Below are 26,733 nucleotides of genomic sequence, written 5' to 3' on the forward strand. Positions count from 1 at the left end.
GGGTCAAGAGGTTAACTTCTGCCAGTGTTATTTTACAGCGTTGCAAAGAGATAAAAGCCAGACAGAAGAAAGTACTTTAGCTTTGATTAGGGATTTTTTTTTCTGTCCCTGTGACCGTACACTACCCAATTCTGACAGCTTTGCATGAGTCTAGCAGAAAATCGAGGGATTCACTGTTATTCGTTAACTTGTAGAGGTCCAGACCCGTCCACATCAAATGGTGAGGTCCCCACTTTCGACTTCAGCTGTTGCTAAATCTGTGACCCTTTTAATGAAATCCAAGGATCTCAGCTTTAAAAAAGTTAAAATAAAATAAAAACAAGATGTTTCTCGAAGCAGTTTGAAACACCTCTCTGAGGTGTCGGAGATTGTTTTTGTTTTCTCCCTTTGCTCTTCTTGGAATGCACCAAACATAAAAGCATTTTTTTCAAGCTTTACTTTCACTTTCGAGAGTGCCGCCTATTTGCCACACACTTCCCTGATGAAATGTCTGGATTTGGACTAAAGAAAAAAGGAATGGCCAGCAGTCATCCAAGTAAGTGAAGGTGTTCATTTCACGTTCTTACTGGGCAAGGTCTCTCTTGCTGAGTAGAATTCGTTAGTAGAATGTGCATGGTTTTAACCTTCTTTGGTCTTTCTTTGATCTGGTGCTTGAAATCCAGTCAGAATCATTCAGGAAGGAAAGTGGAAGAACCGGGAGATGACATGGGCTTGGGAGAAGGGTATAACTCAGAATACAAGTAAAAGCACCAGTATCTGGTTAATTCGATCATATGTTTATGCAGTATTTAGTTTTTTTCCTCTGTAGCATTCTGTACCTGGAAAAAACACATTAGGGAAGCTATGGAAATCATTTTGCAACACCTTTTTAACAAATCACATCTTTACCTTAAAGAAACAAAACTCCAAGATGTTAAAAGAGCGTGTCCCCTTTTGTTAGTTTTATTGGCAGGAGGGGAGACAGGAGCTGGCATTGTATGACAATGTCTTGGATAGGAGAGAACATTCAGGTGTGCCTAGGAGTAAGTAAATGGCTTTCTTTCACCTCACGAAGGATAATGGAAGAAGTGGGGAAGTGGAAAGATGTTCAGGTGTACAGGAAGATCAGAAACTGGCATTGGCAATTGTGGGTACTCGGGCGAAAATGGAGTTGGCTTCAGCAAGTTGACTCCCAGGTTTACAGATAATTATGTGCTGGTATGTGTCTGCACAGGGGCGTGCCTATGGATTAACCTAATACAAAGGTTGCAAAGTTTACAAATCAAACTATGAATAGTGGTTAACTCCAGGTAGTCTTTCCAGACCCCGTGTCCTAACCATTAGGCAACATGGTCTCTCACTTGGACAAAGAATGTGAATTCCATGTGCCCTTACAAAATATTTCCAAAATTCTAAGGCCAAGTGAGACTCTTTTTAATTGCTTCTTCATTTTCTTTATTTCTGTTAGATCTCATTCAACAGCAACTTTTTCTTCACTCTCATTTCATCCTTTAACTGCATTTTTGCTTGTTTTACTGAAGCATGTCCTGGAATAACGTTTTCAGACAGATCATATGGCTATGAACTTACTGCATTTTTGCATATCTCAAAATACTCGTACCTTTTTCTTTAGTTATTCAGGTGGATGTGAAATTTTTTTTTATTTTATTTCATTTCATTTCATTTATTGATTTAGAAACAAGGTCTCGCTGTGTTGCCCAGGCTAAAGTACAGTGGCATGATTGTGGCTCACTGCAGCCTTGACCTCCCTGGCTCAAGCAATTCTCACACCTCAGTGTCCCGAGTAGCTGGGACCACAGGTGTGAACCACTATGCCCAGCTAATTTTTTAAAACTTTTTGGTGGAGATGAGGTTTCCCTATGTTGCCCAGGCTGGTCCCAAACTCCTGGGCTCAAGGGATCCTCCAGCCTCAGCTTCCTAAAGTGATGGGATTCCAGGCATGAGCCACAGGTAATTTTTTTGGCCTGGCCAAAGGTAATTTTCTTGTTTTTTAGAGAGAGGGTCTTGCTCTGTTGCCCAGGCTGGAGTGCAGTGGTGTGATCATGATTCATTGCAGCCTCAACCTCCTGGGCTCAAGCGATCCTCCTGCCTCAGCCTCCGAAGTAGCTGGAACTACAGGCTTGTGCCACCACACTTGGCTAATTTCTAATTTTTTTTTTTTTTTTTTTTTTTTAGATACGGGGTCTCACTATGTTGCCCAGGCTAGTCTTGAACTCCTGGTCTCAAGTATCCTTCCGCCTACCCCTTCTGAAGTGCTGGGATTACAGGGATGAGCCACTATAACCCTTGCCTGGATATGAAATTTTAAATTCAAAATAATTGTCTCTAAATGTTTGGAAAGCTTATCTCTATTATTTTCCAGTGGTTCATTATTGGGAGAACCTGCTCCTGATGTTTAACCTGGGTTCTTTTCTATTTCCCAAGTGTCTCAGCTGGGTTGAGAAATAAAGGGAAAGAGCACAAGAGAGAGAAATTTAGAGAGAGAAATTTAAAGCTGGGTGTCCGGGGGAGACATCACATGTCGGCAGGATCCGTGATGCTCCCTGAGCCATAAAACCAGCAAGCTTTTATTAGCGATTTTCAAAAGGAGAGGGAGTGCACGAATAGGGTGTGGGTCACAGAGATCACATGCTTCACAAGGTAATAAAATATCACAAAGCAAATGGAGGCAGGGTGAGATCACAGGACCACCAGATGGGGTGAAATTAAAATTGCTAATGAAGTTTTGGGTATGCATTGTCCTCGATAACATCTTATCAGGAAACAGGGTTTGAGAGCAGACAACCTGTCTGACCAAATTTATTAGGTGGGAATTTTCCTCATCCTAATCAGCCTGGGAGTGCTACAGGGGACCGGGGCTTAGTTCATTTCATCCCTTCGGCTTTGACCATAAAAGACGGCACACACTTCCAAAGGAGCCGTTTATAGGCTTACCCTCAGAGTGCATTCTCTTTCTCAGGGATGTTCCTTGCTGAGAAGAAGAATTCAGCGATATTTCTCCTATTTGCTTATGAAAGAGGAGAAATATAGCTCTGTTCCGTCTGGCTCACCTGCGGCCAGTTCAAAGTTACCCCTCGTGTTCCCTGAACATCGCTGTTATCCTCTTCTATTTTTTTTTTAAGATGCCCAGATTTCATATTGTTCAAACACACATGTTCTACAAACAATTTGTGCAGTTGATACAATCACAGGGTCCTGAGGCGACATTCATCCTCCTCAGTTTACGAAGAAGATGACGGGATTAAGAGATTAAAGACAAGACAGGCATAGGAAAACACAAGGGTATTGACTGGGGAAGTGATAAGTGTCCATGAAATCTTCACAATTTATGTTCAGAGATTACAGTAAAGACAGGTGTAAGAAATTATAAAAGTATTAATTTGGGGAACTAATACATGTCCATGAAATCTTCACAATTTATATTCTTCTGCTGCGACTTCAGCCAGTCCCTCCGTTTGGGGTCCCTGACTTCCCGCAACATCTCTCCTTTTCTTTTTATATAAATGTGCCTTGGCGATGAAGGCTTGTTCGTTCTCTCGATTTTGATGCAGGATTCTTTGACTGGCCCGGCACACCAAAAACAAGCCAATTAAACAGAGAAACGTAATTCCAAAATTCACCACAGTAGAGCCCCCAGTAGACTTGATCCAAGTCATGGGGTTCAATCCATAAAGATTTTCCGCCACCTGACCTAAGGCCTCAGCTCCCGGCACAATGGATAAGTGAGCTTGAGAGGCTTCAAAAATTTGTTTCTTTAATTTAGTTAGGTCCAATGATAAATTATCTTCCCTTCCCAGAAGGTGTCCCTGGACCATTTCCCATGAATGATCAGTCTCGTTATAGGAATACGGGGTGATACAGAAGTCAGAAGTATTCCAGTCGCACTGCATTTGCATGCGATGTTCGAGACTCACTACCCGATCTCCAAGCCAAGTAACAGACTGTCTTAAGTCATTAATTTGATTAGCCAAGTTTTGATCAATGCCTTGTTGAGAATTCCACATTTGGATGGAATTGGCTTGCCAATCATTAACAAAATGAGCCATTTAAATAGATCGATGTAACGCCATTCTGGCAGTGGTGACCAGTGCAGTGACTGTAATGATCACAGCGATTATAGTGAAAACAAATCTCTTAGATCTTTTTAGAATTCGCTGTAGCACTTCATTCATTAAATGTATTGAGGGGGACGATTCCCAAAGTCGGCAAAGTTACTGGAATCCAGATTCCTTCTCGAGCTCGAACCTACATTACACTTTTCCTGGAGTCAAAATGGGAGTTAATACAAGTGTACAAATGACAATTAATGCATTGGACAGTTTGATTGTTCGTCCAAATTTTTATATTTTCCACTAACAGCATGTAAGGAGGCTTAACACAGCTCTGTATGGGAACAGTCAGGTTGGAGGTAAGTAAAGCAGAATGTCTGGAGCTACACTGATACTGAGAGAAGGGGATGGTAGTGGGGACAACAGACAGAATAAGTTCCCTTTCCCATACTCACAGTCCAGACATGGCAATAGCCAATTTCCAAAGTTCTGGGTGTTCTGGGCTCAGAATGGGGAGTATCATACGAGGCCTCGGCGGGGAGGGGGGGGAGGGTAATGCCTTTATCTTCCCATTTTACGGGAAAGAATGAGCTGAACCTCCTATGCAAAGTAGAAGAATGATTCTCATTCTCCCGATAAGAAATAAAATAAGTAGCCTCCAGGCATTCCTTTCCGCCAGAGGAGCAATTGTTTCGTAAACAGCCCTTTGGTGCCCAGTCTGTTACTAAACCATAGGAGTCATTTTTTGATATTACTGCATGTGAGTTAACACAATCTTCCCAAATTAAAGTTTTAGATGGGCCCTCCCTCAAAATTTTTTGGGCATGGTTTTCCTGCAGGTTTGTATGGAAAGTATGGGGCATCTCCCATTACTCCCCCTTTCATTTGTTTTAAAGGAGAAAGGGCAAGGCCAGAGACCAAATGTCCCGGTTCCTCTGTAGCTGATCTCTCCGGAAGACAGGCAGCCCAGACTTGAGTTTCTAGATGAATACAACCAGGTGCATGTCTGAGGCACAGAGTGGGGTATTTGTAACCCATGGTAACATTAAATGCAGTGCCTTCTTCTCCTGGTTGAGCAGGGCAGTGGTCATCTGTAGCTCCAGGCATCCACACACTATCATTAGTGCAGATTTCCACAGGAGCCTCCATCCAGGTGAGAGGTCGAATAAGTGGAGGGAAAGGCACATAAGCCCAACAAGAATAATTGTGTGTAGCAGGTAAATCAGTGTGAGAGGAAACTGGTGAGACAGAAAGTATAAAGAGGAGAATCGTTAAATAAAACCCATTATAAGCGAGATTGAGTGCTGAAGGAAGAAGAGAAAAACAGAGGGATGTTATTTTCAGGCTAATAGAAATGGTGAGATTTTTAGGTTCGTAAGGAGAAAAAGAAAGGTAATTAGAAGTGGGATTAGTTAGATGAGTCTCCATTGCCATCAGAGAGGATTGAATTAGACCCATTGTGATTGTGTGCCAGCTTCTAAGAAGTTGGCACAGATCTCACCACGTCTGAGGGCAATCTCTGACACAGACGTCTTTTCTCTGTGGGTTTTGTTTGATGATCTGGTGAAACCCAAGCACATCCTCTTTCCCATGTTAAGTAGAATTAGAGATAATATTTAAAGATTTGGGGAAATCCTGTAAGGCAGTAATCACAGCAATTAACTCTGCCTTTTGAGCAGAAGTATAAGAAGTAGAAATAAGCTTGTCTATAGGACCTACATAGCCAGCATTACCATTGCTGGAGCCATCAGTGAGCACTGTCACAGCCTCAGGAATGGGCTGATCTTTGGTTAGTCGAAGGAGCACCCAAGATGTCATTTTTATAAAATCAAACAGTTCGTGTTTTGGATAATGATTGTTAATAACACCAGTAAAATCAGCCAAGTGAATTTGCCACAGTGCTCAATGTTGAAAGGCAGCCTGAACTTTGAGCCGATTTAAAGGAACTACAATTAAATTCGGATCAAATACAGAAATCTGAAGTATTGTACACCGAGTCTGGCCAATTATTACGGCAGTTTGGTCCAGATAGACAGACGAAGTTTTTGACACAGAATGAGGAAGAAACCACCACTCCACTAAATCATTATGTTGGACTGTTAGTCCAGTAGGGGAGTGTAATGAAGCGAAAACCAGAAGCTGAAAAGGCTGAAACGGCTGTCCTCTAGATAACGGGGCAGTCTGCATTCTTTCCTCTATGGATTCCAGTTCTAGTGAAGCCTCAGGGGTCAAAGTCCTGGGACTGCAGAGATGGGACTTTCCCCGCAGAGTAGAAAACAAGTTCAACAGTGCATAGGTCAGAATGCCTAAAGTAGGTCTTAAATAATTAATGTTACCCAAAAGTTTTTGGAAGTCATTTAAAGTTTTTAAGGAATTTCTCCTAATTTGAATTTTTTTGAGGTTGGATGCACTGTTTATTCGACCATCATTTCTAAATATTGAACAGGAGTGGTCTGTTGAATTTTATCCTGGGCGGTGTGTAATCCAGCCTCAGTAACACAGCGGCTCAAAATTTGATGACAGTCAATTAATTCTTTATCAGTGGGGGCAGCAATTAAAATATCATCAATATAATGAAGAATATAGGCCTGGGGAAATTGGGCTCGAACCGGTGACAGCACTTGTCCAACATAAAGCTGGCAGATTGTTGGGCTATTCAGGATTCCTTGAGGAAGTACTTTCCATTGATAACGAGCTGCAAGCTCCTGATTATTGATAGATGATACAGTAAAAGCAATTTTTTCACAATCCGATTTATGTAAAGCAATATGAAAAAACCAATCTTTAAGATCAGTAACTATGAGAGGCCAATGTTTAGGTATTGAAGCAGGGGCAGGTTTCATTACAGCATGAATGGCCCTTAAGTCAGTTACCATCCACCACATGCCTGATTTCTTTTTTACTGGAAGCACAGGAGAATTCCAGGGGGAAAGAGAGGGTCCCACATTTTTAAGCTGTAACTGTTCAGAAACCAACTGAGTTAAAGTCTACAGTTTTTCAAAGCCTAACTGGGCATAAGTATCAGAGAAACGATCGGAGCCTGTGAGCTGAGCCTGAGTAACTAGAATGCCATGAGTCTGATTTAGCTGAGCCTGCGGACAGGCCTCCTCTGACCACCAAGTACGAAATTGTAAATGCTCAGATGGGGTCAGAACAGCTTTTGTCAAAATGTCCCAGTCTAAAGGAAGCAAAGTGACCTCTGTACAAAAAGTTTGCAATATCATTTTAACCTAAGGAGAAGTAGGACCATACTGAGTACAAGCATCCTTAAATTTTTTTTTTTTAAAAAGTAAGATTGAGCGGCGCATATCGATGCAGACCAGAATGAGAGTGTGAGAAAGGGGAATTGAAGGAGTAGAAGAAGCAGAAGTATACTGGTGATTACTGGCGTCCATGTGTGAAGAAGGACACAAAGAAGCAGGCTGAAGGGATGGCAACATGACCAGTTGAGGAACTGAAACGACAGGAGGGTGGGGGCTGAAGTGGATAGGGGAAGGCCTGCAGAATTACAGGTAAATTGTAGTTTGGTCCCGGAGCCATTAGGTGACACCTAGAGACAAATGCTGCAAAGGTTTGAAGAGGGACGAATTAGCATATCTATGGTCCTGGGCTGTGTGAGTCACGGCCACCGCCACGGGAGCTGCAAGTACTTGCTCTTCGTGAAAAGAAGTAAGATCATCAAGGGGTAACGTTAAGCCAAAGTCACCAGAGTTAGACGTTGAATTTTCAGCATCGTTAGATGGAAGAGGAGTAGCTGAATGGAGAAGCTGATCAGATAACGAAGGCCGTGTGAGAGAAAAGTTGAGGAGGTATGGGGATGGCACGCACCAAGGCCCAATCATCCCAAGCGGTGACAGGAGCACAATTCCCTGTTGAGACAAAGTCCTGGAATGCTGTAGAAAGATCCAATACTTTTACATATATGCTTCCTTTTTTAGGAAACCAAGGAAAGTATTTTTCCACCGCCCTGAATAGAGAGACCATATTTCCCATGGGCACCCAAATCTTTGCTTGTTTTAACCGGAGTTTAATATAAAAGAGATAGGTATAATTTTTATACTCCGTGTGTCCCATAGTTAATCCGGACCATACACAGACTGCTCACCAGTTATCAGAGAGTTGAACACACGTATCTGTGAACCAAGCCGATGTCGTTTCACCGCACCTGCCACCTGCCAAAGGGAGTCAGGTTCCCACATGCACTTAGGAAGAAAGAAAGACCACCTTAGCGCCAGATATCGGGAGAACCCGCTCCCAATATTTAACGTGGGCTTTTCTGTTTCCTAAGTGTCACGGCTGGGTTGAGAAATAAAGGGAAAGAGCACAAGAGAGAGAAATTTAAAGCTGGGTGTCCGGGGGAGACATCACATGTCAGCAGGATCCGTGATATTCCCCGAGCAGTAAAACCAGCAAGTTTTTATTAGCGATTTTCAAAAGGGGAGGGAGTGCATGAATAGGGTGTGGGTCACAGAGATCACACACTTCACAAGGTAATAAAATATCACAAAGCAAATGGAGGCAGGGCGAGATCACAGGACCACCGGATGAGGCGAAATTAAAATTGCTAATGAAGTTTCAGGCACGCATTGTCGTTGATAACATCTTATCAGGAAACAGGGTTTGAGAACAGATAACCTGTCTGACTAAAATTTATTAGGTGGGAATTTTCCTCATCCTAACCAGCCTCCCAGTGCTACAGGAGACCGGGGCTTATTTCATCCCTTCGACTTCGACCATAAAAGATGGCACACGCTTCCAAAGGGGCCGTCTATAGGCCTACCCTCAGGGTGCATTCTCTTTCTCAGGGATGTTCCTTGCTAAGAAAAAGAATTCAGCAATATTTCTCCTATTTAGAAATAGGAGAAATATAGCTCTGTTCCATCTGGCTCACCTGCGGCCAGTTCAAAGTTACCCCTCTTGTTGCCTGAACATCGCTGTTATCCTGTTCTTTTATTTTTAAGATGCCCAGATTTCATATTGTTCAAACACATGTGCTCTACAAACAATTTGTGCAGTTGATACAATCACAGGGTCCTGAGGCGACATTCATCCTCCTCAGTTTACGAAGAAGATGAAGGATTAAGAGATTAAAGTAAAGACAGGCATAGGAAAACACAAGGATATTGACTGGGGAAGTGATAAGTGTCCATGAAATCTTCACAATTTATGTTCAGAGATTACAGTAAAGACAGGTGTAAGAAATTATGAAAGTATTAATTTGGGGAACTAATACATGCCCATGAAATCTTCACAATTTATATTCTTCTGCCATGACTTCAGCTGGTCCCTCCGTTCGGGGTCCCTGACTTCCCGCAACAGTTCACGTTACTGATGAGAAGTTTTTTATTAATCAAGATCTCTTTTCTTTGGAAATTAAGGCTTTAGGATTTCTGTGTGCATGGTCGCAATTCTGAAATTTCATAAGATTCTCTCCACGTTGGTTCCTCTTTCACCCCTCCCGCCTAGCATTAGGTGAGTTTTGCCCACTGATGAATTGTCTTCAGATGGGGAAAGTCCTTCAGTCATTCAGGGATATGCTTTGTAATGGATTAGTCCTCAGCAATTCTGACCTCTAGCCGGAGCCCTACCAGAGGGGCACCTCTCGCCTAAGCAAGGAGAATGTAGCGTAGGGACTTCCCCTGTGAGTTGGTAAGTAGAGGGAGGAAGTTCTGAAGGAACTGGAAGAGAGGTTTGGGGGACTGTCAGAGAGGGGGTGGGTGGGGAACTGGTCTCTGGCATTCAAGAGGCATCATTGCCAGCCCTGTATTCTTCATGCACCTGGGCAAGTCAGCAACGTGCATCCTTGCTGGCCTGGCTGTGGCATTCCTCATGGCCTGTGGATATAAAGAATGTGCACAGCTCTACAATGATTAGTGCCAGAGTTGTAAAAGCCATGAGATGGGAATATTAGTTTATGGAAGCCAGATTTTTTTTTTTTTTCTGTTTCTGAGAGCTAAATTAGAATATTAGTAAAATCACTATTTTTAAGTGTATTAGAATAATTCTAAATACTCACATTAGTTCTGTTTTCCTAGGATTAGTGACCTAAGACGATTTTATTATCTGAAACTTACTGGAATAATTTTTGTGTCATGACTTTTCGATCTTGTGGAATATCTGTTCAGATATCATTACCATTGATTCATCTCCATAGTTTGTGGGTGTATTTGATTTTTTAAAATATCTGAAATTAGGTTTTGATCACACCAGAGAGTATCACATTGGGTACACATCCCACCGAAATAAAGTGTGACAATGTATGGAGATAAGAGTGGCTTTCCTGAGCTGATTAAATGCCCGTGGAAAACTACTGTATGAGTACATTCTCACATTGCTCTACAGAAATACCTGAGACCGGTCAGTTATAAAGAAAGAGGTTTAATTGGCTGATGGTTCTGTAAGCTGTACGGGCAACCTCTGCTTCCGGGGAAGCCTCAGGGAGCTTTTACCCATCACAGAAGGCAAAGCTGGAGCTGGAACCTTCACATGGCCAGAGCAGGAAGAAGAGAGAAGGAGAAGGCGTCACACACTTTTATTTATTTATTTATTTATTTATTTATTTATTTATTTATTATTTTGGGGGGAGCGGGAGTGGAGTTTCGCTCTGTTGCCCAGGCTAGAGTGCCATGTGGTGGGATCTCGACTCACTGCAACCTCTGCCTCCGTAGTTCAAGCGATTCTCCTGCCTCAGCCTTCCCAGTAGCTGGGATTACAGGCACCCGCCACCATGCCCAGCTAATTTTTGTATTTTAGTAGAGACAGGGTTACACCATGTTGGCCAGGTTGGTCTCGAACTCCTGATCTCAGGTGATCTGCCTGCTTTGGCCTCCCAAAGTGCTGGGGTTACAGGCATGAGCCACTGCAACTGGCCACCACACACTTTTAAATGACTGAATCTCCTAAGAATTCACTCACTCATTATCAGGAAAACAGTACCTAGAGGGTGGTGCTAAACCAACTGTGAGAACTCCGCCCCATGAGCCAGTCACCTCCCACCAGCCCCCACCTCCAACACTGGGGATTACAATTCGACATGTGATTTGGGTGGAGACACAGGGCCAAACCATATCAGCTATGTATTCAACATATATTTATTTCTTCAGAGCCGACAAAGTGGCAGGCGTTGTTCTAGGCACAGATAACACCATATGGAATAAGAACTATGTCCTCTACTATTATAGCTTCACATTCTAGTGAGAAGCAATAATTAATAATAAAGAATACACAACATTGGATAATTTCCATCAACCATAGCACAGAAAAAGCAATCTAGAAGAAGAGCAAGATGGGAGGGTTTGCACTTTGAACTTCAAGACTTGTTATAAAGCTAAAGTAATCTGAACAATGTGGTATTGGCCTAAGAACTGAGAAATATTTCAGTGGAAGAGAGTAGACAGCCCAGAAATAGACCCTCACTTAAAACATTTACTCGGTTTCTAAGGAAGGCACAGAACAGTCCAGTGGGTGAAAGAAAGTCTCTTTAAAAAATGGCCTGACTGGGCCAGGCACGGTGACTCACATCTATAATTCCAGCAGTTTGGGAGGCCAAGGCGGGTAGGTTACCTGAGGTCGGGAGTTCAAGACCAGCCTGGCCAACATGGTGAAACCCCGTCTCTACTAAAAATACAAAAATTAGCCGGGCATGGTGGCGGGTGCCTGTAGTTCCAGCTACTCGGGAGGTCGAGGCAGGAGAATCACCTGAACCTGGGAGGTGGAGTCTGCAGTGAGCCAAGATCACGCCACTGCACTCCAGCCTGGGCGACAGAGCGAGACTCCAACTCAAAAGAAAAAGGTCTGACTGACTGGGTATACACAAAAATTACCGTGATTCCTACTTCATGCATACGTAATAATTAATTTAGGAAAGATCACAGACCTTAATATAAAAGCTAACACCATAAAGCTTTTTAGGGGAGAGTATCTAAGTAGGAGAAGTTTCTTAGAGAAGACACAGAAACAATAAAAATAAAAGAGAAAATGATAAGCTAGACTTCATCATAATTAAGAAGACATTAGTAAGAAAATAAATAGGCAACCCACACACTGGGAATATTTACAAAATAGGAATCTGACAAAGGACTGATACTGAGATATGTAAAAAATTCCTACAACAGAATAATAAAAAGGAAGCAATCGAATGGATGAGCAAAATATTTGAATATATAAGGGAAGATAAATGAACAATAAGTACATGAAAATTGTTAAATATCATTAGTCTGCAGGGACATGCAAATTAAAATCATAATTAGCTATCACTACATACTCACCAGAATGACTAAAAATAATAAATAAAAATAGGCACCAAATGTTGTCAGGGAAGTTGGTGGTGTGATACTTTCCCAAAAGATCTGGCAGTTTCTCATAAAATCAAACGGCCTCACCAAATGGCCCAGCCATTCCAATCCTAGTAATTTACCCCAAAGAAATAGAACACAGTCACGTGTTGCTTAATTATGGGGCTACATTCTGAGAAATGCATTGTGGGAACTTCAAAGGGAGTGCTTACACAAAACTAGACAGTACAGCCTGTGGCGCCCAGGCTGCAAAACCAGACAGCCAGCCTGTGACTGCACTGAATACTGGAGGCAGTTGTAACACAATGGGAAGTACTTGTGTATCTAAACATAGAAAAGGTAAGTGAAAATGTGGTAGGAAAGATTACAAATGGCACTTCCATAGGGCACTTAGCACAAATGGAGCTTGCAGGACTGGAAGCGGCTCTGGGTGAGTCTGTGAGTGGGTGGTGAGTGAATGTGAAGGCCTAGGACATCGCTGTGCGCCACTGCAGACTTTATGAACACTATACACTTAGGTTATACTAAACCTATTTAAAAATCATACTTTCTTCAATAATAATTAACTTACTACAACTGTTTTACTTTATAAATGTTTTAATTTTTCAAAACTTTTTGACTCTTGTAATAATGCTTGGTTTAAAACAAACACATTGTACACCTATACAAAAGTATTTTCTTTCTTTATATTCTTATTTTATAAGCTTTTTTCTACTTTTAATTTTCTTCTTCTTTTTTTTTTTTTAACTTTTTAAACGTTTTTGTTAAAAACAAAGACAGAAACACACACATTAGCCTAGGCCTGCTCAGAGTCAGGATCTTCAATGTCACTGCCTTCCACCACGTCGTGTCCCACTGGAAGGTCTTCAGGGGCCACAACATGCACGGACCTGTCGTCTCCTATGAGAACAGTGCCTTCTTCTGGAATCCCTCCTGAAGGACCTGTCTGAGGCTATTTTACAGTTAACTTAAAAAAAAATAAGTAGAAGGAGTACATTCTAAAATTATGACAAAAAGCATAGTAAATACATAAATCAATAACATATTCATTTATTATCATCAACTATTATGCACTGTACATAATTGTGTGTGCTATATTTTATATAACTAGTAGTATAGTAGGTTTGTTTACACCAGCATCACTATGTACATGTGAGGAATGCATTGCACTATGATACTATGACAGCTACATTAGTAGGTGATAAGAATTTTTCAGTTACATTATGATCTGCAGTGAATATTTATTTATATGATTGTAAAATTTATATGATTGCAAAATTGAGGCTGGGCACATTGGCTCATGCCTGTAATCCCGGCATTTTATGAAGCCAAGGCTGGAGGATCACTTGATGTCAAAAGTTTGAGACCAGCCTGGGCAACATAGCGAGACCCTATCTCTCTGTAAAATTTTAAAAAATAATAAAAAATTAGCTGGGTGTGGTGGTACATGCCTGTAGTCCCAGCTACTTGGGAGGCTGCGGTGGGAGGAGCCCTTGAGCCCGGGAGTTGGAGGCTGCAGTGAGCCATGATAGCACCACTGTACTCTAGCCTGGGCAACAGAGTGAGACTTTGTCTCTAAAAATAAATAAACAAACACAAATAATTTTTAAAATTGTAAATGATATTTACTGACTTTAGATTTTCTGGATTGATGTAGGCCAAGGACCTCATATGTAATCAGAGTTTCAGGATAACATGCTAACATTTCACATCTTGACAATGTCAAGCAATGTTATAGCTGACAGTTTCAGGAAATGTAAGAATGGAAGAAATGTGGAGAAAAATGTACTTATTTATTTTAAATAAGATAAAAATTAACTGGCTGGGCACGGTGGCACACACCTGTAATCCCAGCACTTTGGGAGGCTGAAGTGGGCAGATCACGAAGTCAAGAGATGGAGAGCATCCTGGCCAACATGGTGAAACCTCGTCTCTACTAAAAATACAAAAAATTAGCCGGGAGTGGTGGCGGGCGCCTGTAATCACAGCTACTTGGGAGGCTGAGGCAGGAGAATCGCTTGAACCCAGGAGGCGGAGGTTGCAGTGAGCTGAGATCGCGCCATTGCACTCCAGCCTGGTGACAGAGCGAGACTCTGTCTCAAAAACAAAACAAAACGAAAACAAAAACAAACAAACAAAATTAACTAAAGAGAAGTGAAGAGAATGAAGGAAAAATATAATTAAATTCCTTATCTTTATAGTGAAATCAGTAAATGAAGAAATAGAAGGGCAAGAATATTAAGTTTATGGAGGTAATCTTGAGAATTACAGGTAACACCTATCAAAAGAGAGACATTGCCGCTGCAACTGGGATCAAGGTGAAGGATGGGAAGGAAGTTTGGATGTTTTGTTTTTTACCTTTCTGTACTGTTTGAAATGTTTCTATTTGATGTATTACTTGTATAATATGCACTTGTAGGGCATAAGAGTATGAGTCATAATATACATAGTCATATTTTGGTGGTAGATTTTACAAGGAATATACCAATGCATTTGAAAGTCATCTGCTATTAATGTTGCTCATACATTTTAATGTTTCTTCTATACAGCAGAATCATGAGACAGACTTTGCCTTATATCTACTTTTGGTGGGGACTTTTGCCCTTTGGGATGCTGTGTGCATCCTCCACCAACAAATGCACTGTTAGCCAAGAAGTTGCTGACTGCAGCCACCTGAAGTTAACTCAGGTACCCGATGATCTCCCCACAAACATAACAGTGTTGAATCTTACCCATAATCAACTCAGAAGATTACCAGCCGCCAATTTTACAAGATATAGCCAACTAACTATCTTGGATGTAGGATTTAACTCCATCTCAAAACTGGAGCCAGAATTGTGCCAAAAACTTCCCATGTTAAAAGTTTTGAACCTCCAGCACAATGAGCTATCTCAACTGTCTGATAAAACCTTTGCCTTCTGCACGAATTTGACGGAACTCCATCTCATGTCCAACTCAATCCAGAAAATTAAAAATAATCCCTTTGTAAAGCAGAAGGTAAGATGAAAATGTCTATTGTTACTAATGTTTTAAAGTCACTTATCCATCCTTAGACTTACTATCTAAACATCGAAGTAAGAAAAAGGAAGAAATTTGATCTAATCCAATTTGCCACAAATATTGCCATTATAATAGAAAATGCTTCCAAAAGAGAAAATGTACTCTTAAATCAGTTTCATCCTTAATTTTCAATGTTTGCCTCTCTCGCTTTTTCCCATTAGAAACAGAACTTAGATGCAAGAGGCAGAAGTAATGAACAGAGAAGAATCAGAATATCCCATAAGAACATGGACACTAAACTTTCAATGCTGCTGATTTAGTATGTGAAGTCATGAAAAAAGTCTAGAGTCCAAAGTCTGACTTAAATAAAATTAACAAATTGATACAATGATCAAGTGAATTGTTCAACTAAAAATTACCTACTCCTGGTTTAAGAAATCTCCTCAATGGCTATTTCAATGACTTGTTCAATAGTGGTGTCACTTTTTCAATGACGGCTACCTTTTTCTTTTCAGCACTTTGCTTGAATTTTAGGTTTTTTTTTTCTTTTCTTTTTAGTTGACATTTAATAATTGTACATATTTATGAGATCTAGAATGCAGATCTTTCAATATGTGTATACAATGTGTAATGATTAAATCAGGGTGATTATCATATCCATCATCTCAAATGTTTCTCATTTGTGTCGTGAACATTCAAAATACCCTCTTCTAGCTTTTAAAAAATATACAATAAATCATAGTTAACCATATTCACCCTACAATGCTTTAGAGCACCAGAAAACAAACAAACAAACAAACAAAACGCACGCTATTGTTTCTAAATCTGAGGCAATTATTAAGTGTTTTTCTTTAACCAAAGTGATTTTCAAGTTACTTCATTTTATGGCCTTACAAAAAATTGAGCATTGCTCTTCCTCAGATGCCAAGAATAGTCTACAAATGTAAATATGCTGTGAAACATAAAGTGATTTGCTCCCTGGCTATTTTAAATCTTCTCTTGGGTGTTCTTAGAGTCTAATGTGGATGAAATATCTTCAAATACAAAGGCCTCAAAATCTTGCTAGAGAAGTCATTGTAAAATGTTATTTTTGTAAAGACTTAAATTAAAAAACTTGCTTCTCGTTAATAGAGATTACATTAGATTTTGCCTTAACTGGTATCATCAACTTTTCCTTACCTTTTGCCTGAATTTGAAGCGTACATATTCAAAAGTAGCAAAGGGTGATAAAACATCCCACAGTACTGACAAGCAAACAAAAGTTAATATTCTGTACTAGTCATGATCCAAAATTTATATAACTATGAATCTTTCTCAGTATAAAAATCTATTTAAAATTTCATAGATGGCAAAATTCTACTCATGTTTTTAAAGAAAACATTCTGTTCTTTTTTCTGATACTTATTTTCAAGGTTAATGCATGACACTGTGTTTGATAAGCCACGTGAAAATCCTTGCATCATAAGTAAATGGTTATGAAAAATAAGTTTATAAATTAGCAATGTTCCTTATATCATAAGTAAGCTTAAATCCTTCTTATTTTGGTAAGAGAAATAAAATGATTCTTGAAGAAATAAAATCCTTCCTACAATGGTTTCAAGGGTAACCATCACAAAGATTATAACATAACAAAGATTAATCAGAACAAAGATTTTTTATTATGCTTACTGTTAGTATTCTACAGAATGATACAGAGGTGCTGATTTTGTTGTTGAAATATTTTTAAGACGTACTTACATTTAAAAGAACTGTTTTTGACACCAAGACTCTAACATATGCTTATTATTTTTTCCCTTCAGAATTTAATCACATTAGATCTGTCTCATAATGGCTTGTCATCTACAAAATTAGGAACTCAGGTTCAGCTGGAAAATCTCCAAGAGCTTCTATTATCAAACAATAAAATCCAGGCACTAAAAAGTGAAGAACTTGGTATCCTTGCCAATTCATCTTTAAAAAAGTTAGAGTTGTCATCGAATCAAATTAAAGAGGTAAGAAGTAAGCTAAAACTATTTTGCATTCTGCCTTTAAGGTGGGTAGTCCCTATCTGTGTCACAGACACAGGAATCTGACGTTCTGTAGCCTTTGCCTGTCTTCCAGATTCCTTCACACCTACTGCTTGGGGGCACTGGTGCCACCCTCGTGAGAGCTCAGGCAGCCCCAGGAGAGGTCGGGAGACGGGACTCTGCAGTCCTGCAGTACTGGGTGGAACCCCCGTGCCATGACCTTGGGAACATCCTTAACCTCTCTGAGTCTGTGTCCTCACGTGCAAAGTGGAAATAGTGCTCTCTGTCACACAAACTCTCTGAAAGAATTATTAATAAAAGAGTACGATGGTCAAGAGCCCCAGGTTCACAGTTGGGTTAGCTGGCCTGGTCTCTGGGCTTTGTCTTTTAACCATCGTGTTATCAGGCAAGTTATTCAAGTTCTCCCTCTCCAGCCTCCCAGCTTTCAAACGGGCGTGATAATGACTACCTCACAGGACTGTGTGGTAAAGAATCTAGGACCGTGTCTCGCATAGGCAGGGCTCAGGAAATGACAAGCAGCACTATGTTGTTATAAAAACCTTCCTACAATGAAGTCAGCTTAAATCACTGACAGGACTATCTCTTTTTGGAATCATGATCTTCAGGCTAATCATTTGCTGTCACGGGGGAGCAACAACTATCTGGACGGGTGGCACAGGGGTGAAAGAATTTACCAAGACAGTTGTAGGTGGAGAAAGGCACGTTTGTTAGTGAAAGTAGGAAACTACATTGCGAGAAGGCAACGGGCATTTCAGCAAGCGAAGCTGACTGCAAAGAAACAAAGGCTGCTGGGGATTTTACAGGATTATGTTTATGCTGAAGAGGGCTCTGTGCAGCACGGACAGTGCCCAGGTTGCAGTGGGCTAACTCGCAGGGCCTGGGGATAGCTGGGCACAGGAAGATTGTCTGTTATTCGCACAGGAGGGCTATGTGTCCTGGATCATGAAGAAAGAAATAACTTACCTGCTCTTTTGCTTTCTCTCGGTCCTGTCGACTGACTCCTTTTCCCTAAATAGGATTCCGCATTTTCATATACAGGTTGTCTGTATTTTACACTCATTTTGTTCCAGGCTACAAGACTACTGGAAATCCTTCCTTACAACTCTATTCATTTTCAGACATAAAAATAAATGGCGTACAAATTTATCCTGAGATATTAAGATGTTTTGTGCAAGCTATTCATTTTATTTTTTTAAACAGCATTTTCTATGATTAAGACATTTATTATAGTAATGGTATTAAATATATCAATAAATGAGACACAATAATAATAAGGGGTGATTTAAAAAAAATCACTCAAATGTCCATAGTCAGAAACAACCACGGTTAGCATTTGGGTACATTTATCCCTGGCTTTTCTCCAAATAATTATAAGGAAAAACAACAGCTTAAATTCTTACTGTACTGAAATTCATACTGTTTTTCTAAAATCCTTAAGGCACTTAACTGTGTGTCAAGTACTGTGATAAATTTTTAAAAATATTTTATGTATATAGTAGTTTTAATCAACTTATTCTTAGTTTCTTTTCTTTTATTTTATTTTTTGAGACTGAGTTTCGCTCTTTGTTGCCCAGGCTGGAGTGCAATGGCACGATTTGGACTCACTGCAACCTCCAACTCCCAGGTTCAAGCTATTCTCCTGTCTCAGCCTCCCGAGTAGCTGGGATTACAGGTGCCCACCACTACGCCTGGCTAATTTTTGTATTTTTAGTAGAGACGGGGTTTCACCGTGTTGGCCAGGCTGTCTCGAACTCCTGACCTCAGGCGATCCGCCTGCCTTGGCCTCCCAAACTGCTGGAATTACAGGCATGACCCACTGCATCCGGCCTAATCAACTTATTCTTAATTGTCATTTTCACAAAAGAAAACTGAGATGAAGAAAGTTAACGTGACATATCTCAGGCCCCACAGGATCCACCTGGACAGAGCTGGGTTTCTGGCTCGCTGGGACCGGAGGCCCTGCTCTTAACAGTTATGCTATATCGCCCACTGAAGAGCATGATGTCTCCTGCTCTTTAGATTTAATATGATATCATGAACATCTCCCAGACAATTAAGAATCATTCCAAAAGCTAAATTTTACTGCCTGTAAAATAGTGCCATCATGTAGATTTATCATACTTAATTTCATAATTTTCGGCTTTGCATTTTAACTCATTTGTTTATGATAAAGCACCCTTTCTTCAACACTTCTCTTTTTTCCCATTAGCCTTACCGTCCCCCAAGTGACACATTACAAATCAGAGCCCCTCCAGGCTGGGTGCGGTGGCTCACGTCTGTAATCCCAGCAGTTTGGGAGGTCGAGATGGGGGTGGATCATGAGGTCAGGAGTTCAAGACCAGCCTGGCCAGCATGGTGAAATCCCGTCTTTACTAAGAATACAAAAATATTAGCCAGGTGTGGTGGCAGTCGCCTCTAATCTTAGCTACTCAGGAGGCTGAGGCAGGAGAATCGCTTGAAGCCAGGAGGCGGGGGTTGCAGGGAGCTGAGATCGCCCCACTGCACTGCAGCCTGGGGGACAGAGCAAAACTCTGTCTCAAAAAGAAAAGAAAAGAAAAGAAAAGAGTGACTTCATGGCAGTCCATGAGTGACTTCATGAGCAGTTTATTCATTGCAATTGTTCTCATGGTGATAAAGAAAAAGTACCAGGAGATTGATCCTGGACTGGAAGGTCAGAGAAGGCTCCTTGAAAAGGTGGCATCTAAGCTGAGGCTATGAATGCTGAGCAGAAGCTAGCCAGTGGCCAGGGGAGTCAGAGGTTGGAGCAAGAGGTGGGCGCTGTAAGGAAGGACTCGTGCATTAGAGGAAGGGGGAGAAATGCTCTGCCCACAGGATGTGGTGAAGGGTGAGTAGAGATGGAGTAAAGAACTGCATTGAGTCGGGCGCAGTGGCTCATGCCTATAATCCCAGCACTTTGGGAGGCCGAGGCGGGTGGATCACAAGGTCAGGAGTTCGAGACCAGCCTGGCCAACAGGGTGAAACCCCGTCTCTACTAAAAATACAAAATTAGCTGGGCATGGTGGCGGGCGCCTGTAATGCCAGCAACTCAGGAGGCTGAGGAAGGAGAATTGCTTGAACTCGGGAGGCAGAGGTTGCAGTGAGCTAAGATGGCTCCACTCTCAGGAAAAAACAAAAACAAAAACAAAAACAAAAAAAACAGAACTGCATCTAAGCTTTTCAACAGCCTTACAGAGTCTGTGCTTTTGATTGTTAACCTCTTTTTTTCTACCTTTAGTTTTCTCCAGGGTGTTTTCACGCAATTGGAAGATTATTGGGCCTCTTTCTGAACAATGTCCAGCTGGGTCCCAGCCTCACAGAGAAGCTATGTTTGGAATTAGCAAACACAAGCATTCGGAATCTGTCTCTGAGTAACAGCCGGCTGTCCACCACCAGCAATACAACTTTCTTGGGACTAAAGTGGACAAACCTCACTATGCTCGATCTTTCCCACAACAACTTAAATGTGATTGGTAACGATTCTTTTGTTTGGCTTCCACATCTAGAATATTTCTTCCTGGAGTATAATAATATACAGCATTTGCTCTCTCACTCTTTGCACGGGCTTTTCAATGTGCGGTACCTGAATTTGAAACGGTCTTTTACTAAACAAAGTATTTCCCTTGCTTCGCTCCCCAAGATTGATGATTTTTCTTTTCAGTGGCTCACATGTTTGGAGCACCTTAACATGGAAGATAATGACATTCCAGGCATAAAAAGCACTATGTTCACAGGATTGATAAGCCTGAAATACTTAAGTCTATCCAACTGCTTTACAAGTTTGCAAACTTTGACAAATGAAACATTTGCGTCACTCGCTCACTCTCCCTTACACACACTCAACCTAACCAAGAATAAAATCTCAAAAATAGAGAGTGGTGCCTTCTCTTGGTTGGGCCACCTACAAGTACTTGACCTGGGCCTTAATGAAATTGGGCAAGAACTCACAGGCCAGGAATGGAGTGGTCTAGAAAATATTTTCGAAATCTATCTTTCCTACAACAAGTACCTGCAACTGACTAAGAACTCCTTTGCCTTGGTTCGAAGCCTTCAACGACTGATGCTCCGAAGGGTGGCCCTTAAAAATGTGGATTGCTCTCCTTCACCATTCCGGCCTCTTGGTAACCTGACCATTCTGGATCTAAGCAACAACAACATAGCCAACATAAATGATGACATGTTGGAAGGTCTTGAGAAACTAGAAATTCTGGATTTGCAGCATAACAACTTAGCGCGGCTCTGGAAACACGCAAACCCTGCTGGTCCTGTTTATTTTCTAAAGGGTCTGTCTCACCTCCACATCCTTAACTTGGAGTCTAATGGCTTTGACGAGATCCCAGTTGAGGTCTTCAAGGATTTATGTGAACTAAAGATCATTGATTTAGGATTGAATAATTTAAACACACTTCCAGCGTCTGTCTTTGATAATCAGGTGTCTCTAAAGTCATTGAACCTTCAGAAGAATCTCATAACATCAGTTGAGAAGAAGGTTTTTGGGCCAGCTTTCAGGAACCTGAGTAACTTAGATATGCGCTTTAATCCCTTTGATTGCACATGTGAAAGTATTGCCTGGTTTGTTAATTGGATTAACAAGACCCATGCCAACATCCCTGAGCTGTCAAGCCACTACCTTTGCAACACTCCACCCCACTATCATGGGTTCCCAGTGAGACTTTTTGATACATCATCCTGCAAGGACAGTGCCCCCTTTGAACTCTTTTTCATGATCAATACCAGTATCCTGTTGATTTTTATCCTTGTTGTACTTCTCATCCACTTTGAGGGCTGGAGGATATCTTTTTACTGGAATGTTTCAGTACATCGAGTTCTTGGTTTCAAAGAAATAGACAGACAGACAGAACAGTTTGAATATGCAGCATATATAATTCACGCCCACAAAGATAAGGATTGGGTCTGGGAACATTTCTCTTCAATGGAAAAGGAAGACCAATCTCTCAAATTTTGTCTGGAAGAAAGGGACTTTGAGGCAGGTGTTTTTGAACTGGAAGCAATTGTTAACAGCATCAAAAGAAGCAGAAAAATTATTTTTATTATAACACACCATCTATTAAAAGACCCATTATGCAAAAGGTAGGTAAACATTGTGAAATTTTAAGTGTGTACTTGCTTTTCAATTAAACTTTTTTTTTTTTTTTGGATGGAGTCCCACCCTGTTGCCCAGGCTGGAGTGCAGTGGTGTGATCTTAGGTCACTGCATCCTCCACCTCCCGGGTTCAAGTAATTCTCCTGCCTCAGCTTCTCGAGTATCTGGGATTACAGGTGCGTGCCCCCACACCTGGCTAAATTTTGTATTTTTAATAGAGATGGGGTTTCACCATGTTGGCCAGGCTGGTCTTGAACTCCTGGCTTCAGGTGATCTGCCCACCTGCCTCCCAAAGTGCTGGGATTCCAGGCGTGAGCCACCACACCCAGCTTCAATTAAACTTTTAAATATTACCAATATTACTCAACTCAAAGAATTTTAAAAATAAAATTAAGAAAAAAAACCCCTGAGTTTCAGTAACAGCTTAAACTCTGTTACAGACTATTTTAAATAGTAGTGATTCTGGCTGTTAAGAACTGTGTATTAATTCTTCGATACTTTTCTTTACTTAGATTCAAGGTACATCATGCCGTTCAACAAGCTATTGAACAAAATCTGGATTCCATTATATTGATTTTCCTTGAGGAGATTCCAGATTATAAACTGAACCATGCACTCTGTTTGCGAAGAGGAATGTTTAAATCTCACTGCATCTTGAACTGGCCAGTTCAGAAAGAACGGATAGGTGCCTTTCATCATAAACTGCAAGTAGCACTCGGATCCAAAAACTCAGTACATTAAATTTATTTAAATATTCAATTAGCAAAGGAGAAACTTTCTCTATTTAAAAAGTTCCATGGCAAATTTAAGTTTTCCATAAAGGTGTTATCATTTGTTTATTCATATTTGTAAGTGATTATATTCTATCACAATTATATCTCTTCTAGGAAAATGTATCTCCTTATTTCAGGCCTATTTTTGACAACTGACTAAATTGTACCTAAAATAAACACAGAAGCACATAAGAACATTCTCTACTGATAAATACACGATCTGCCACTGAGCCTGTGACAACTTAAGGAGTTTTAAAACATTTTTCATTTTTAGAAAAGTTAGAGTTACATTAGTGTTTGTGATGATCTTTTCGTTTTTTGGATACACTTGAAAGATAATTGTTTCAATGGGTATACTGCTATTTCCTTTGTAAAAGAATAAAATATATACCCATATTTTTAACAAGTTTAATTACGGTATTTTTTCAATGGAAACACTTTGTATTTTAGTAAGTACTTATCTCAGTATTGATTTCGTTAAATGTTAAATATTTTTTAATATGCATACCCAAGGGCAGAAAACATTTGCAATTCATTTTTATTAATGAGATGATTACTTGAATATTGACTTGTATTTTCCTGAGATATGAGTTTCTGCTGTGGGAGGGTAGAAACAATTCTCCTACTAAAAGTATTGTGGGCAGGCTTGCTTTCTGAAGGCTAATCAGTAACTGGCTTTGTGGAAACAGAACCTTCCTCCCATGGTTACAGACTCAGGAGACGGCATTGGCGAAATCACTTGGGCTCACTGGGATTCTTTGACTCCTGATCTTGAAAATTATGATAATAAATAGCATCTTAGATATTCCTATATAATTAGTGATGATGATCACTGTATAATATATTCACAGGAATGTATTATTTTACCATAAAATAATATGCCATGTATAAGGTAGTCCTTATCTAGAAAGACTATTTTTATTTTTTGGTCTGTTTTTTATTCGTTGGTTTGTTTTTGAGACGGAGTCTGGCTCTGTCGCCCGGGCTGGAGTGCAGGGGCCCAATCTCCGCCCACCACAATCTCCACCTTGGGTTCAAACTATTCTCCTGCCTCAGCCACCAAGTAGCTGGAATTACAGGCACATGCCACCATGCCTGGCTAATTTTTGTATTTTTAGTAGAAATGGGGTTTCGCCATGTTGGCCAGGCTGGTCTCGAACACCTGATCTCAGGTGATCCACCCGTGTTGGCCTCCCAGAGTGCTAGGATTACAGGCATGAGCCACCATGCCCGGCCTTTTTATGTTTGTTTTACAATACAACAACAAAGTTTTCAGTTTTACAATAAAAGAGAGTCTGATTATTGGAAATAGACCTGAATAGCTTTTTGAAATATTTATAGTTCCAGTATTTAAAGAGAAACCTGAAATTATAAGGCTGAGTTAATTTCTATACCTGAAATGTTCACTTGTCTGCTGAATTCAAGGAGCATTTGAGATGTCACATTTTGGAACTTTGATTTAAATAAGTCATTATTCTCTTTTTCTTTTTTTGAGACGGAGTCTCGCTCTGTGGCCCAGGCTGGAGTGCAGTGGTGCGATCTCCGCTCACTGCAAGCTCTGCCTCTTGGGTTCATGCCATTCTCCTGCCTCAGCCTCCCGAGTAGCTGGGACTACAGGCGCCCGCCACCTTGCCCGGCTAGTTTTTTTTTTTTTTTGCATTTTTTAGTAGAGACGGGGTTTCACCGGGTTAGCCAGGATGGTCTCGATCTCCTGACCTTGTGATCCACCCGTCTCGGCCTCCCAAAGTGCTGGGATTACAGGCTTGAGCCACCGCAACCAGCCCCCAGTAAGTCATTATTCTCAAGGCTGATTTCCATGAGCCTGGAATGAGACATATCCACTGCGCCGCTGGTTCTGAAGAGTTTCTAGCCGGCCAACACTGTGAATGGGTGGAGGACTAATTATCACTTTCATGTTATTTGCCAACCTGACCGCTGAGACACTGCTTTTCAGCATTTTAGTTAAGATTTGCTTTTTAACTGTGCGATAATCCTGTTTTATTTTGGCATTATAAAATAAAAATCACAGCTTCTGCTTTTCTTATATGCTTTGTGTGTTATCAATATTCTCAACTATTCATAAGATATTTTAAATAAATCATTATTGTTAATTAGTCAATATATCAAGTTGCTTAATATGTCACATTTCAATGCTATTTAATATATAATATCTATATTTAATATGTTGATACGTTGCTGGTAGAGGGTGTTCAGGTTCTTGCTGCTTTGAACAAAGAATTGGACAAAATGCACAAAGAAGGAGGCAACAAAAGCAGAGATTTACTGAAAACGAAAGCACACCACGCAGGGTGGGAGCAGCCCGAGCAAGCAGCTCAAAACCCGGGTTACAGAATTTTCTGGGGTTTAGAGGCTTCCACTGGTTACTTGGTGTATGCCCTATGTAAACGAAGAGGCTAAAGTGAAGTTACAAAGTTATTTACTTGGTGTGCACCCTATGCAAATAAAGAGGGTATTTCCTGCCATAGCTGAGCTAGCGTTACAAAGTTATTTACTTGGTGATAGAAAGTCGGGATTTTCCCCCTTGATTTACTTCTAGGAAGCCTTTAGGTTCCCTGCCTCCAGACTCAATTCTCCTGCCTCAAATATATCAATGACATATTAAATACATCATTAAGTTGCTTAATAGTTAAGAGGTTAAGATGCACCTCTAAATGAATACCAATAAAACTAGGAAAAGGTGTAAACTCTGACTCCTCTCTGACCTAGGTAGGAAGTAACATCCAGAACTTCTGCAGGCTGTCCTGTGTTTGTTCCCAGGAGGAACCCTTGTCCCCGGGGTTTGAGAGAAGGGGATTGAGGAAAAGGATGTTTGACCTCTCTTCTTTGATTTGCCCAAGTGACTTGACTTGTTTGAATCCTCTCATGGTGCCATCATGTTATCTGTTCACTCCAACTTCTTCCTGTTTTTCACGTTTCAAAACAAAACCTAACTGAATCAACATTGAGTTTAAAATAAATCTTGGAATTTAGTTCTACCTAAAAATAACTTTTAGATTGTAATCAGAAGTAGATGCTATCAATTTGTTAGTGAGGAGGGGAGGAGTTTTCAATGCCACTTAGTTAACAACGTTTAATTGTTCAAATATACATCTTAGGTTGTAAAGGAAACTCAATGGTAAGTTATAGTGACCATTCAAACATGTAAAGGGGCTTCAAATCAAGAACTTAGAAGGCATTTCTTGCAATCTATTGAGACACAAAGCAGATTAGCAGTTGTCTGGGCCTAGGAACAGGAATGGGGAGTGGCTGCAAATTGGCGGAAGAAACCTTTTACAGGTGAAGAAAATGCTCTAAAATTGGGTGATGGTAATAATTGTACAACCATGTAAATTTACTGAAAGTCATTGAGGTGGATACTTAAAACAGGTGAATTTCACGATAGGTAAGTTACATATTCACAAAGCCATTAAAAATAGTCTCTTCTGAGCAGCTACAGGTGCCTAGCCCGGTGCTAATTACTGTAGCGAA

General features: G+C 40.6%; 1 protein-coding gene across 1 annotated transcript; it reads left to right on the forward strand.

Annotated features, from left to right (window-relative positions):
- On the forward strand, positions 1-25,364 carry TLR3 (toll like receptor 3). Its single transcript, XM_008000480.3, has 5 exons — positions 1-535; positions 14,893-15,340; positions 17,143-17,334; positions 20,606-22,458; positions 22,984-25,364. The coding sequence occupies exons 2-5, from the start codon at positions 14,900-14,902 to the stop codon at positions 23,210-23,212; spliced, it is 2,715 nt and encodes a 904-aa protein (XP_007998671.3). The 5' UTR covers positions 1-535; positions 14,893-14,899; the 3' UTR covers positions 23,213-25,364.
- Positions 25,365-26,733: the final 1,369 nt, after the last annotated feature.

The sequence above is a fragment of the Chlorocebus sabaeus genome, chromosome 7 (assembly GCF_047675955.1).
Source record: "Chlorocebus sabaeus isolate Y175 chromosome 7, mChlSab1.0.hap1, whole genome shotgun sequence".
In the NCBI taxonomy this organism is placed as follows: Eukaryota; Metazoa; Chordata; class Mammalia; order Primates; family Cercopithecidae; genus Chlorocebus; species Chlorocebus sabaeus.